This window comes from Geotrypetes seraphini, chromosome 16 (genome assembly GCF_902459505.1).
Source record: "Geotrypetes seraphini chromosome 16, aGeoSer1.1, whole genome shotgun sequence".
NCBI lineage: Eukaryota > Metazoa > Chordata > Amphibia > Gymnophiona > Dermophiidae > Geotrypetes > Geotrypetes seraphini.
Window position 1 is genome coordinate 44,094,386 of NC_047099.1, and position 13,333 is coordinate 44,107,718.

The window sequence follows — 13,333 nt, forward strand, 5'->3', positions numbered from 1 at the left end:
CACCAGGAAAAAAATCTTTCCCACAACCCCCCAAACACACATTGCATCAAAGTCTTGTTATGGTTTATTAATAGTCCACCTTTAGCCAAGGCAGATTACAAAATAACATACATAATTGGGCCTACCTACGTGGCATAAGGCAAATGTCTTGCATTTGAAAGGAAGTTCCGGAATGATAGGGCCTAGGTCGGATGAAGTTAAGAGGTAATCTAAGAAAATAGTTTGTTACAGAAAGGGTGGCAGATGTATGGAATAGTCTACTGGAAGGTGGTGGAGAAAAAGACTGTGTCTGAGTTAAGAAAGTGTGGGACAGGCACGTGGGATCTCTTAGGGAGAAGAGGAGATAGTGGATGCTGTGGATGGGCCGTTTGGCCTTTATCCGCCATCATGTTTCTATGTTTCCTATTGTAAAAACAAGACAAAAACTCAAGACCAGTCATCACAGTGGCAAAACATCTGGATTTTCAGAAAGCTCAAGACAAAGTTCCTCACGAGAGGCTCCTGAGAAAATCAAAGTGTCATGGAACCAAAGTGAAAGGAAAGGATAAGTTTTCTGTCTCTGTCCATGCTGGAAGTAATCAAATGTAGAATGTTGGGTGTTTACTCTCTTAATGGTTTGGGAAGAGGTCATTTAATTTCACAAAGTGTCTATCTTTGCCCTTATTTCTTTTTTACAGTCAGTAATGTATTTATAGTAAAATTGATGTTCTCTAGTTCATTAAGATCACTTATTCTGTTCTGCATGTAGTTCATTGAAATTGCATGTCATTGCTATTTTATTCTTACTTCGGTTCATTTCACTTTCCCAATACGCACATATGTTCCTCTGTCGTATCCATCACAAACTTTGGTATAGTATTGTTTAAACACCATCTTCTGTTAAAATGTCTTTTTAATTATTATTTGTATCCTTTATTATGTGTACAATTGTTATTTTAATAATAAATTTTATATTATATTTGTACCTAATAGGACCCCTGACGAAGGTTTGTCCGAAACACGGACCGTGTCGGGTCCCTTGATCGGTAAAAGGGTTTGCATATAATTATTTTGTCACAATAAATTTTGCCTACGTCTTGTACAGATCTGCAGTTTTGTTTTGTTTGCTCATCAAAGTGGCAAAGTTCAGTTGTGGATTAGGAATTGGTTATTGGATAGAAATCAGAGGGTAGGGTTAAATGGTCATTTTTCTCAATGGAGGAGAGTAAACAGTGGAGTGCCACAGGGGTCTGTACTGGGACCGGTACTATTTAACTTATTTATAAATGATCTGGAAATTGGAATGACGAATGAGGTGATTAAATTTGCAGATAACACTAAACTGTTCAAAGTTGTTAAAACGCATGCGGATTGTGAAAAATTGCAGGCGGACATTAGGAAATTGGAAGACTGGGCGTCCAAATGGCAAATGAAATTTTATGTGGACAAATGCAAAGTGATGCACATTGGGAATAATAATCTGAATCACAGTTACTGGATGCTAGGGTCCACCTTGGGGCCTAGATAACTTGGTTACTCTGGGTCTGGAGTCCTTGGGGGAGGGAGGGAACAAATGTATGTTTGTCTAGGGCCCAACACAGAGTTAATCCGGCCCTGTTAGTAATATATTTGCTTGAATTGTCTCACATTGTCGGGCTGTCCTAAACACCGAGATTAATCTGCCTCATTTCTCACATTCTTTGGAGGCCACCTCAGCTCTTTAAACTGTGCAAACTACAGAACCTCAGCCTGCACACTGCCCTGTGTGTAGGAGGGAGCTTAAGAAAAATCCACTAGACTCAGAAGGATTCCAGTTTGATTTCACAAAGAGAACGCTGTCAACTCCTGGGCTGAGCAACAGCAAGTGGGCAGCAAAGGCCAGTGCACGTTCCCAGAATAAACCATATATAAAGCTTCACACCCTGCAAAAGGATGTCACACACTTGCAGAAATACCCCAGGCCTGGACTGGTCAGGGATGGGCACAGGGACACAGTGTTTGAATTCTCTTCTGTGATTGTAAGCAGACGTGCCAAGTAATGCATTTGGTGTGTGACACACAAAATCAGGCTCCTTCTCCAGCTCACATACTTAAGGGGCCCAATTTCACAATTGGCACCCTCATGTGGGTCCCATCACATGCAACACCTCTCTCTTTGTCCTCTTTCCACAACCACCCCTCTCCTTGCGCAATCTGGTACCTCACTTTTTGCTGAAATTGCCCCCCCCCCCCTTTTACAAAAGCTTAGCACAGTTTTTAGCATCGGCTGTGGTGATAACAGTTCCTACGCTCATAGGAATTCTACGCTTTTGTAAAAGTGGGGTGTTAATCTTTTTTTGTGCAGTGCTGGCACCATCAGCAATATAAGGCTACTTTAGCCCAACCCAGAGGCCTTTTATCAGCCACATCCTGTCCTTGTGAAAAGGAAGGGATAGGACGAGGCTGAAGGAAGTGGAGAGTCAAAGAGAGATGGGGGGAATGAGGGAGGCGGGGGAGAAGTGCTGCATCTGATGGGGGCAAGGAGAGAGAGAGGTACCAAAATGGAGGTCAGGTATGGAAGAAAGCGATCCAATGAGGTGGGTGAGAAAAAGTAGGGGGCGTGGAGAGGGAAAAAAGTGTTGGATGAGGGGGGAGGGAGGACTCGAGAGAGGTGCTAGGACCTGCAGGGTAAAAAGAAAGAGGGAGAGGTGCTGGCCCTCCAAGAGAAGATGAAACAGGAACAAGGGAAGAGAGAGAAATACTTACTAGACCCCTGGGGAGAGCAGAGGGAAAGAAGAGAGAGGGATAGATGCTGGCACATGGCGGAGGAAGGCAAGAACAGGAACACAGAAATGGGAGAAACTCAACGTGGTGGGAAGACAGGGGTGATGCTGGGTCAGATAGATAGGGATGCAGAGAGAAGATGAATGGCAGACACGAAGAGAAAAGAAGTGCCAAATGGACAAGAGACACTGGCAAAACAGTTAAGAGAAGAAAGAGGAAAGCAGAAGCCAGAGACTGGGATCAACACAATGAGAAAAATAAAATGGCCAGACAACAAAAGTAGAAAAAAGACTTTTGTTGTCAATTTATCTGATTAGAATGTCAGTTTCTGGAATGTGCATCTGCCAGAATTGGTTTTAAATGTAAAAAACAAACAAACCCTCATTTATTGGTTTTTAATCTACACCATAGCAGTGGTAAATCTCTAGCTTTGAAATGGGCCACCCCTGGCATCTCTGTGTAAGTTGCCTAAGGCAATAAAAAATAAAACCTCTAATGCTGAATGTTTCAGGGACAGGGATTACATTACATCAATTCTTATGAATGCTAATATGCCCCAAATAGGAGTTCAATATGATTTACAATAATCTAAAAAAAAAGGTCATAACCAGGATTTACAAAGTAATAAAAACCAGAACATCTAGTTGTCCAATTGCAGAGCCTGACATCTCTAGGGCATCCAGATCATATTATAGAGTGTTTAGAAGGGAATGAAAAAGGTATTTTTTAAGAAGCTGAAATTGATATGTTTTATAATATTGTGGGTTCCCGACTGTAAAAGGGAAAAAATATTAAACTGTATAATTCAAATTTTGCATATCATAAAAAAAGAATTTTTAAAAAATCAAAATTTTGCATCCAGATCATACTATAGAGTGTTTAGAAGGGAATGAAAAAGGTATTTTTTTAAGAAACTGAAGTTATGATATTGTTCTTCTGGAAAATGGCTCCATGTCATGTTATTGAACTGCTCCAGTCCGCTTTTTCGATTCAGCCTCCTTGACGCTCTACCTCGGACCAAAGACAGCCGTGGGCGGGGCCAAACGCCACGTGACCCTAAAGAACCGCCCCTTGGTTTTCTCGCTTGCTTAAAGGGGATTTTCTTTCTCCTTTTTCGGCTCTTGCTCGTTTCCTTTTTCCGTTTCGCTCGGGCGCCTAAGTAGCTTCTCTTAAGAAACGAAAGCGAACGGCCGTTAAACGGTCCCGAGACGCGCTACGTCATCCGGAGGCGTGGCCTGTGACGTCATTACCCGGCGCGGCAGGCAGAAAAGATGGCGGCGCTTCTGTTGAGGTGACTTTTTAGCAGTTGGAGGTAGAATCTCTGTGCGGGACAGGGGGGGAGATCGTAGTCATTGAAGAGGATAAGGGCGGGTAGCGTAGCTGGTTTTAAGAAAGGTTTGGACAAGTTCCTGGAGGAAAAGTCCAGAGTCTGTTCTTAAGACCTGGGGGAAGCCACTGCTTGGCCTGGATCGGTAGAATGGAATGTTGCCACTCTGGGGATTCCACATGGAATCTTGGCACTCTGGGGATTCCACATGGAATCTTTTGTTACTCTCTGGGGTTTGGCCAGGTACTAGTGACTTGGATTGGCTACTGGGCTTGATGGACCAGTCTTAGGTTCTTAACATTAGTAACAAACACACTCACATAACCAAGTATTTGGAAGGATACACCAGGACTCTAGGAAACAAGTGGAATTGTGAAATAAAAAAAGTGCAAAGATCACGGCACCTTTTATGAGCTAAAGTCTTAATCTTCTAGAAAATCCCATGTGTGTGTGTTTATGTTCCAGCATAACTTTGAGACGCATGGACAGATTTCAACCAAACATATGACTTACTATCTGGGAACAAATACTGGGGGGGGGGGGGGGGGGGGGGACACATGTAAAATTTAAAAAACAACAACAGACTGAGATAAATACGGACACTCTCAGTGCCGTTTAAGTCCAAGTTCAGCACCCTAGAGAGGGACATTTTGCAATAAATGAATATCCGGGTAATCGGCTAGTCCACAAATAAAAGATGTTGCAATCTGAGGCAGGCTGAAGTTTCGACACCTCCACACACATCCGATTTTTAGAATTGAAATGATTAGTTATTACTCTAATTCAGGCACCCGCATTAAGGCCCATCTTATAAATTTGTACCAACAAACACAATCTCACAGAAAATTCAGGCACTTTATTTATTTAAAAAAATATTTTATCCTGCACTGTACAATTTTAGACGGCTTACAAGCAACATATGCAATAAAATCGTTAGCACACACATATTGCAAACATGAAGCGCTGCGTGCGTCTGGTAGCGCTATAGAAATAATGTAGAAGTAGGAACAATAAGAATATATAAAAGCTGACTGGCGTGCTTCCTCTTTTAGTTCTGTTAAATAAAAGAGAATGAACAATTCCTAAGGGCTCTTTGCACAACATGGCATTACCGGTCAGTGTGTGCTGAATGTGAAGAACTATGGTGCCACTTAGTCAAAACACCCTAAACATGACCATTATAAGGGTTAATCAGTAACTTGTTATGTAGGTGCAAAAGACTGACAAGGTCGAACTCTGGAGGCAATCCCAAGGCAGAGAGAGAGAGCGCGAGCAATGCAAGTTTCTGAAAAATAAAATACCTACGAAGACAGCAGGAAAAAAGCTCTGCACATAACTTATAGAGGGATAATAATCACAGCTAGCTTACTTGGTACAGGTTTGCATCAATAATCAAGTGTAAAGTTAACAGAAAAATAAAAAGAATAGAATGCTCCTACTATTTCCACTGGAAAATATGCATTTAGCTTTGATTATGCAGAGCTATATACACATCTTCAATCTCCATTCCCAGCACATTAATACCATACGTATTTGACAATAACCAAAGTCCTGATATACATGGGTCTATTTACTTTCTTAGGCTGCTACAGTCTGTACATCCCCTGTGGGGAGTATATTCTAGGCACCCACCATATTTCCTGATACTACACTTGAGTGTACCAGCTTAAAGCATCCTGTCATGATCTTAGTCTAGAACTTCTTTCTGTTGAAAAAGGGGGTAGCCTTCTTGTGCATTACCTTTTCGGTACTTCCATTTTTCCATCTTAGCTTTGCTGTCTCTCTTTCTGTAAGGTATATGAAGTCTCTGGCAGTGTTCAAGGCCCAGTTAAAAGCCCTCCTCTTTGAGAGTGCTTTTGACTCCTAACTCCTCTCACCTTGGGTTCTGCATCCCCAACCCTATATGTCATGTCTGTCTGTCCAAGTTAGATTGTAAGCTCTTCCAAGTCTATAGAAGTGATAGGTACTAGTAGTAGATGAGATTTCTATCTTATTTCTGCCCTAACTATGCTTTTGTTCTCTTCCAGACACGCTGGTCGGCATTGCCTTCATGCTCGGCTGCGGCCAGTTTTGTGTGTCAGAAAGTAAGTTATGTTTTCCCCTTCGTTCTTGCCCAAAGTTGGCATAGTAAAAACCACATGCAATCTCTTATTTTTGTCTGCCTACTGTCATTAGTGGGCAGATAGAAACACCGATGATCCTAAGCAATATTTACATTTTTTGTCTTTTTATTTTTTTGTGCCAGAATAAGCAAAATGGGCACACTTTTTACAAGTGGATAGAAGGATGTCTCAAAATGATAGACAAAAAATTCTGTGAATTGTGGAGGTTCAAGTTGCAAACCCTCAAACTTGATGCAATGCAGTCCTGAATCATAAGCTCTTCATGTTCAAAGAGGCACCGTAACCATGCATCTTGTAGGATGCTCTTTGTACTTACTGCTCTGTACACGATAAATAAGACGTATATATTTTCTTCCCAACCATTTACTTTTTTTCTGTACAGTGGAGTTTGAAACTCCAATTTATTATATATCGTTATTACAGTTATAAGTAGAAGTAGTGCCTTGTAACCAGAGTTTAAGAATTTTCTTGCTTTATCCCAGTGTTGTCCCCATGGGCACAACAGCAAAAGAAGAAATGGAACAATTTTGGAACAAAAATACCAAGCTGAGTCGTCCTATCTCTCCTCACATCACCATTTACAGGTAAGGTGTTCATTATCTTAGATCTGTGTCAAGCTTTTCTGTTAGATGTCCCCTATGTCATACTGCGGTGTTTCCCCCAAGTCGATCCGGGAGTACCCCCTTGCTAGTCGGGTTTTCAGGATATCCACAATGAATATGCATGAAAGAAATTTGCTTATAATGTGGATATCCTGAAAACCTGGCTGGTAAGGGGGTACTTCAGGACCCAATGATAGCTGGACACTAATTATTTACAGTAAAACCTTGGTTTACGAATATAATTCGTTCCAGAAACATGCTTGTAATCCAAAGTGCTCGTACATCAAAGCGAATTTCCCCATAAGAAATAATGGAAATTCAGATGATTCGTTCCACAACCCAAAAACTTTAATACAAAATATTATAGAGTAGTCACTACACTCCTGCAGCGTCAGAGAGAGAGAGCAGAAACAACGGCTCAGTTGCGATGACGTGACGTGCGTATACGTACTCATATTGCAAGACTGCTCGTTTAGAATAGTTTGCCGTGTCAGAGAGCGAAGAACCATCGGCTCAGTTAGAAACATGACAGCAGATAAAGGCCAAATGGGACCAAATGATTAAACTTGGTAGTTGTTTGTCTGACATGAAGAAGAAAAAAAGTTGTTTATGTCACTTAAGTAAGTGTCCCTGAGGTAGAAATATCTGTTCATAATCATCTAATCTGAGTGAGCAAATCTGACTGTCGAGTACAGTAAACCGATCTGGTTCTTGGAATACCCAAACATTAGCATTTTCCAAAGTGCCCAGTAAAGGTGGTCTCATTGTGTTGCAGGTGGTCTCTGCCCATGATGTTGTCTATCATCCATCGAGGCACAGGAATTGCCCTGAGTGCAGGTATGTACAGAACCATGGCTAAAATCCAACACAGAGAACTTTCTTTCAAGACTACCTGTGGATCTTTCCTCATTCTATAGCCTAGACTTTTCAGTAATAGCCCTTGGCTAAGAGGATATGTTCAGACCTCCTTGTTGAGGACAAACTGAGATTTTCCCCTTTCAGAGACTGGGAGTTCTGCTTCTGCAACATTCCCAAGTCAGACTAACCTGAGGATGTGCTGTTCTTCACTCAAATGTGCATGATGGCTGTTGGTGAAATGAAAAATACAACACAGCGTAAAAGTCCCTGCTAATTTGTGGCATTAGTCTTCTTTTGCACACATACAAGGAAAGGAATTGTTTAGTTACTCCTGGTGGAATTCTGCACTAAAAAATTAGCAAATTCTGCAAGTTTATTTGTCAAAATTTAAACAATATTTTTGCTAATTATCATTCATATTCCATTTAAAACATTAAAAAAAAAATTTCTGCCTTTGTTGTCTGGACATTTTATTTTCCCATCATGTTTCTTCCGGTTTCTCTTTTCTGCTTTCCTGTCTGCTAATTCTCCTTCAAGCAGTTGTTATCCATGTCATTTCTCCTCTCTCCTGTCTATTCACTCACTACACCTACCTCTGATGCGAGGTGCTGGTAGCCTTTTTGTAATTTTAGGAAGTTCTATATTATTATTACTATGTTTTATCTGTTGTAATATATGTAATGTAATGTAATGTAATTTATTTCTTATATACCGCTACATCCGTTAGGTTCTAAGCGGTTTGAAGAAAATATACATTAAGATTATAAATGAGAAGTAAGAAGGTACTTAAAAATTCCCTTACTGTCCCGAAGGCTCACAATCTAACTAAAGTACCTGGAAATTAATAAAGAAGAGAAAATAAAGATGGTTGAAAAAAGAAAAATTCTATGTGATTCTGTTTATGTATGTACTTTATTGTGACCCGTCTTGGGAAAGGTGGGAATATGATTTGTTGCCGGGGAAGTTCCCCATACCCCTCCTTCTCTTTTCTTCTGTTTCAGTTGAGTTCAATTGCTTTGGTACTAACTGAAGAGGGAGCTGCTCTTCACTGTTGAAGGGGAAGAGTTCAGAGTGACACCCTTTTGCAAAATTTGCAACTGCTGGGAAGCAGCAACTACAGTGCAGGATCCTATGTCTTATAACAAAGATTAATGAGGTAAGAACCTAATATTCCAGTCCAACCTTGGCCTGTAGAAGAGCTCCTGTGTATGTTTCCCTAGTGGCCAGTGATAGGCAGCGTGCTTTGATGGCTCCAGATTGGCCAAGGCAGCCGAGTTACACAGACTTGGTATGTCTGCAGAGGGACACGGCTCTTGGGCTTCCTTGTCATCCGAATCTTCTTTCATAGGGTTCCATCTCCCTGGAGGATCCAGAGCACTTTGTCTTAAGGCATGGCTCTTGAGTGTGAAGCCTTAGGGCAAAAAGGCTCTTCACCTGAAGTTTATCACCGTGCTCCTGAGGTCTAAAAAGCAGTCCACTTTAGCGGCCTATGCAAAAGACTGAAATTATTTCAGGAACTGGTGCGAGTGACGGTGCTTGGACCTGATGACCACACCAGTTTTGCTGGTGCTCGACTTCCTGCAGGAAGGTCTGAAAAAGGGACTGGCGGTTGGCGCTCTCAAGGTACTTTCCTGCTTCACGGTGCAGTTCAACAAATGCACGTTGGCGTCCCATCCAGATGTATTTGGATTTTTGAAGGGAGCTTTAAGTCTTCACCCTCCAGTGTGACAGCCTCTTCTGTCTTGGAACCTTAATCTGGTCCTGCGGGCACTTGCGAAAGCCCTTTATAAGCTTTTGAAGGAAGCGTCCCTGATGGTTTTCTTAGTGGCTGTGACGTCGGTGAAAAGGGTTTTGATGCTGCAGGCTCTGTCCTGCAGGGAGCCCTTTCTTCATATCTAAGAGGCTAGTGTCTCAATTCGAACGGTCCCTTCCTTCCTACTGAAGGTTGTGTCCAGTTTTCACTTGAACTAGGAGGTGCGACGCTCAGCCTTCACACCTAAGGAAGTGAAGAAAGCAGATAAGTTTGTTGAAAGTTCTGGATGTGGGATGAATTTTGATTTGTTTCTTGGAAGTGAGTTCTGGCTGTCTGATCCACCTCCTCATGTTTACAAATGTGGCACGTTGGGGAAGATCGTCATCTAAAGTGACCATATTCAGGTGGATCAAGATGGTCATATCTTCCACCTACATTGGAATCGGAAAGCAGTCTCCAGTGGCAGGGAAGGCGCACTCCACTCGCAGCGTTAACGTCATCTTCGATAGAGTCTAGAACAGTTAAACTTGCAGAGATTTGCAGGACGTCCAATCTCCATACTTTCACTAAATTTTACACTAAGACAATAGCATCTATGGCTAGAAGCCTCATGCCCCAGAATTTTCCCTAGCATACTCGATCATATTTCTAATTTATAGGGGGTGATGCTTATTTTCTCCTTTTTCAGGTGTTTCTCTTTTTGGTCTGGCAGCCTTGGTCCTTCCAGGAGACTATGCTTCTTACTTGGATCTCGTCAAATCCCTTAACTTGGGGCCAACTCTGATTTGTTCAGCAAAGTTCATGCTAGCATTTCCTCTCATGTACCACACCTGGAACGGTGTCCGACATCTCGTGAGTACAGTGTAGTGTAATGAATATGTAACCTGCGGGTCCATTAAAGATTGTAAGGGGGGGAGGGGTGTCTTTAGCATCAAAAAATTGAAATAAATTGGATGTAAATCAAAATTGGAAAGAAATTGTGGTAAGAATAGATAAAAAGGATTGTCTCCTATTTTAAAACATCCCATCTTTTTGTGTGATATTAATTTGTATAATTTTAATTATTTTGATAGGGACAAATTCATGTCTACTGAACATGTGTAAACTAAAAATAGCTTAAGCATGGGTGTGATAGAAACGTCATCTTCAATAAAAGAAAAGAGAATAAAATATCACTGGCTTTCAGTGCGGGCCAGCGAGGTAAATTCTCTGATGCTGATAGGAATTCTTTGAGGGTCGGAGCATTTACCTCACCAGCCTGCGCTAAGAATCTCTAGTGTCGTTTAGTAAAAGGAGCCCAAAACGCTCAGGACGTAAATGCTGGATATGAAATCACTTAGACAAGAGGAAAATAAAAGTGCAGCACTATGAAGTTGACTTCAGTTCACTCAGTGCAGCGCGAGGCCTTGTTGCAAGGAGATGAAACAGCACCGTAGGCTTTATCCTGACTATCTCAAGAAGACATTGGAACGCCAAAGTGTACATGCTTAGCCATTAGCAAAGTAGGTGCAGATATTGAAGGTTCATTTAATAAAATTCTGCTAGATTTTTTTGCCTAAAATGTCTTTACCAATGTATCATTGCTGAGTGTAAAAACATAAGTTATAGCTATAATACCAAGACATTTTAAGAAAAGCAGAGCTTTATGTAATCATAGGTTCTGAGCGACCCCAGGATGGGCTTTAAAAATCAAATTCATGGGAAAAACTTTAATTTGTACAGTTTTTCCAACTTTATGTTTTTCTGGCAATGTGTATGTGTGTCTTTCTCTCATATTCACACGAGTCCCTTTTACAAACATTGCCTCTTTCAGTGATGAAAAGCTGTTTTTTTCTGTCCATAATTATTTTTCCTTAGCATCCATACCAGTCCAGAACGTGGGGGTTATGTCTGTTGACCAGCAGATGGAGACAGAGAAACAAAATAGTTCTGCATGATTCACTCTGTAGGGACACTGGGCAACCTTAAAATATGCAATATTTCTCGGTCTCCAGCAGATGGTGAGATGAGCACACATGATTGTAGGACTAACTTTCATTCACTGGACTTTTTCTTCTCTTTGTAGGTTTGGGACCTTGGCAAAGGCTTTAAGATTCCCCAGGTGTACCAGTCAGCATATATTGTCCTGGCTCTGACTCTTCTCTCTACTGCTGCCATCGCTATATAACAGGCCAGCCCGAGCGCTTCCCTCAAAGAATTGTATTCATCTGAACCACATCCAGCAATTAAATCTATTTCCAGCACCAATGGGAGAAGTTTTCTTGTTGGGGATGGAATAGTAGGGAGACCTTGCAAATAATCAAACCTAAAATAGCTCCTGGGAGGAGTTTATGATTTTGTAGAGGAGGCTGTAAGGTAAATTGTGAGCCTAGCCCTGTTTAGCTGCAAAGATTCATTCAGTACAGCCATGCCTAAATTCACACTAATGCAGGCCTGAACTCTGCAACAAATACTGAGGAACTGTAATTTTGTCCATTAAAGAGATTTTGAATTCTGGAGTATCTCTTGTTTTGGTTAAGCTCTTGGGGGGGGGGGGGGGGGAGGGGAGGGGTCCCTAGAGTTAACATTTCTAGATTGTCTCTTGTCCCATTATGTTCTCTCCAGCTTGATTCCTGGCTGTGAGAGTGAGTTCTTGTCGGTCACATCTGTAATCCTTAAATATTCTTGTGCATTTCCTGGGAAAACAGCACAAATGTGATTGTTACAGCTTGGTCAGGGCAACAGAGAAACAATGACTGCAATAACCCATTTTTCTAGTAGCAAGAAGCAGGAAGATTAAATTTCAAAATGATGTTCTTTAATACGTCGTGGTGATAGATTTTTGTGCACCCTCCAATGTGTACTCGTAGCCATTGGTCGTCCCAAATTTTAATGTATTCCAAGTAAATGAGTAAAAAATAGAGTGATACGGGGACAAATTTTTTCCTGTCCCTGCCCCATTCCTGCAAGCTCCGTCCTCATCTGCACAAGCTTCAAACATTTTAAATTCATAAGTGTTCAAGGTTTATGCAGTTAAGGCAGATCTTACATAAATGGGGCAGGGACAGAGACAGCAGCAAAACTCATGGGGATGGGAAATTGAGTTCCTGTGGGGACAGGGAAAAGTTTGTCCCCGTATCATTCTCTAGTAAAAAAGGTAAGGTGGGGGAGGACCTGTATGTCTATTCATGGGGACACATACATTGGATTAAAAGTCCCTCTAGACCCTTTTGGGTTTAGTTCTTCAAATGAATATCTTTGTTTGAGCGCTTAGTTACGAATACACCTGGCTGTTTGGTGTAACTGGGGGGAGTCTCTTCTGACGCTGTTGAATATAGAATGTTCTAATAGCTGGGTTGGACATAACGGCATACCAGAGACTGGCAGTCTGTGCCTCCTTCACGGCCTTGACTTGGCTGTGAATAGCCAGAGCTGTCTTAGGGCGTTTAAGAGATTATGTGGGAACGTTCTAAGAAAAATTGTGAAAATAGATCTTAATGGAGTAGATAAGGTAATTCTCCAGTTGATATCTTAAGTTGAAATCTTTTCGTTATTTGTAATAAGCAGGTGTTGATGGACAATCACAGATCTGCCTGGCTTACCAGTTGATTTTACTGTAGTTCTAGCCCAGTGTAGGATGGAGCTTGAAGCTTTGGCCTGCAGCCTGCTGTTCGTATCAGTGCTTGTTTCCCCAGTGAGCAAGGCCCCTGCTGTGGGGGAGGGAGCAAGACAATGCTGGTTCTGTCTGGTGGCTGGCGGGGTAGAGAATAAGACGATGCTTTCAGTCCGGTCTGGTGTAGTGCATGTGTGTAGGCACAGTGAGCCTCTGTGCTACAGAAAGTCTCTTTGTGAACGTGAAGAGGGGGGGGGGGGTTGGCTGTAAGACAATAACAGAATATGACCCTGGATTATTGTAGCTTTCAGATGAGAGGGGCGAAGCAGCTATGGA

At 41.7% G+C, this 13,333-nt stretch overlaps 1 protein-coding gene across 1 annotated transcript; it reads left to right on the plus strand.

Moving 5' to 3' along the window:
• The first annotated feature begins 3,877 nt into the window (after positions 1-3,877).
• Positions 3,878-11,903, plus strand: SDHC (succinate dehydrogenase complex subunit C). The gene is made up of 6 exons (XM_033925022.1): positions 3,878-4,033; positions 6,097-6,153; positions 6,675-6,776; positions 7,570-7,631; positions 10,094-10,257; positions 11,471-11,903. The coding sequence occupies exons 1-6, from the start codon at positions 4,014-4,016 to the stop codon at positions 11,570-11,572; spliced, it is 507 nt and encodes a 168-aa protein (XP_033780913.1). The 5' UTR covers positions 3,878-4,013; the 3' UTR covers positions 11,573-11,903.
• The last annotated feature ends 1,430 nt before the right edge of the window (positions 11,904-13,333 follow it).

What these genes read in the sequence shown, in the direction of transcription:
- SDHC (XM_033925022.1), top strand. Translation starts at nt 4,014, where the DNA reads ATGGCGGCGCTTCTGTTGAG. An exon ending in ATGGCGGCGCTTCTGTTGAG is followed by an intron (nt 4,034 to 6,096) that starts GTGACTTTTTAG and finishes GTTCTCTTCCAG; the next exon opens with ACACGCTGGTCGGCATTGCC. An exon ending in GGAACGGTGTCCGACATCTC is followed by an intron (nt 10,258 to 11,470) that starts GTGAGTACAGTG and finishes TTCTCTTTGTAG; the next exon opens with GTTTGGGACCTTGGCAAAGG.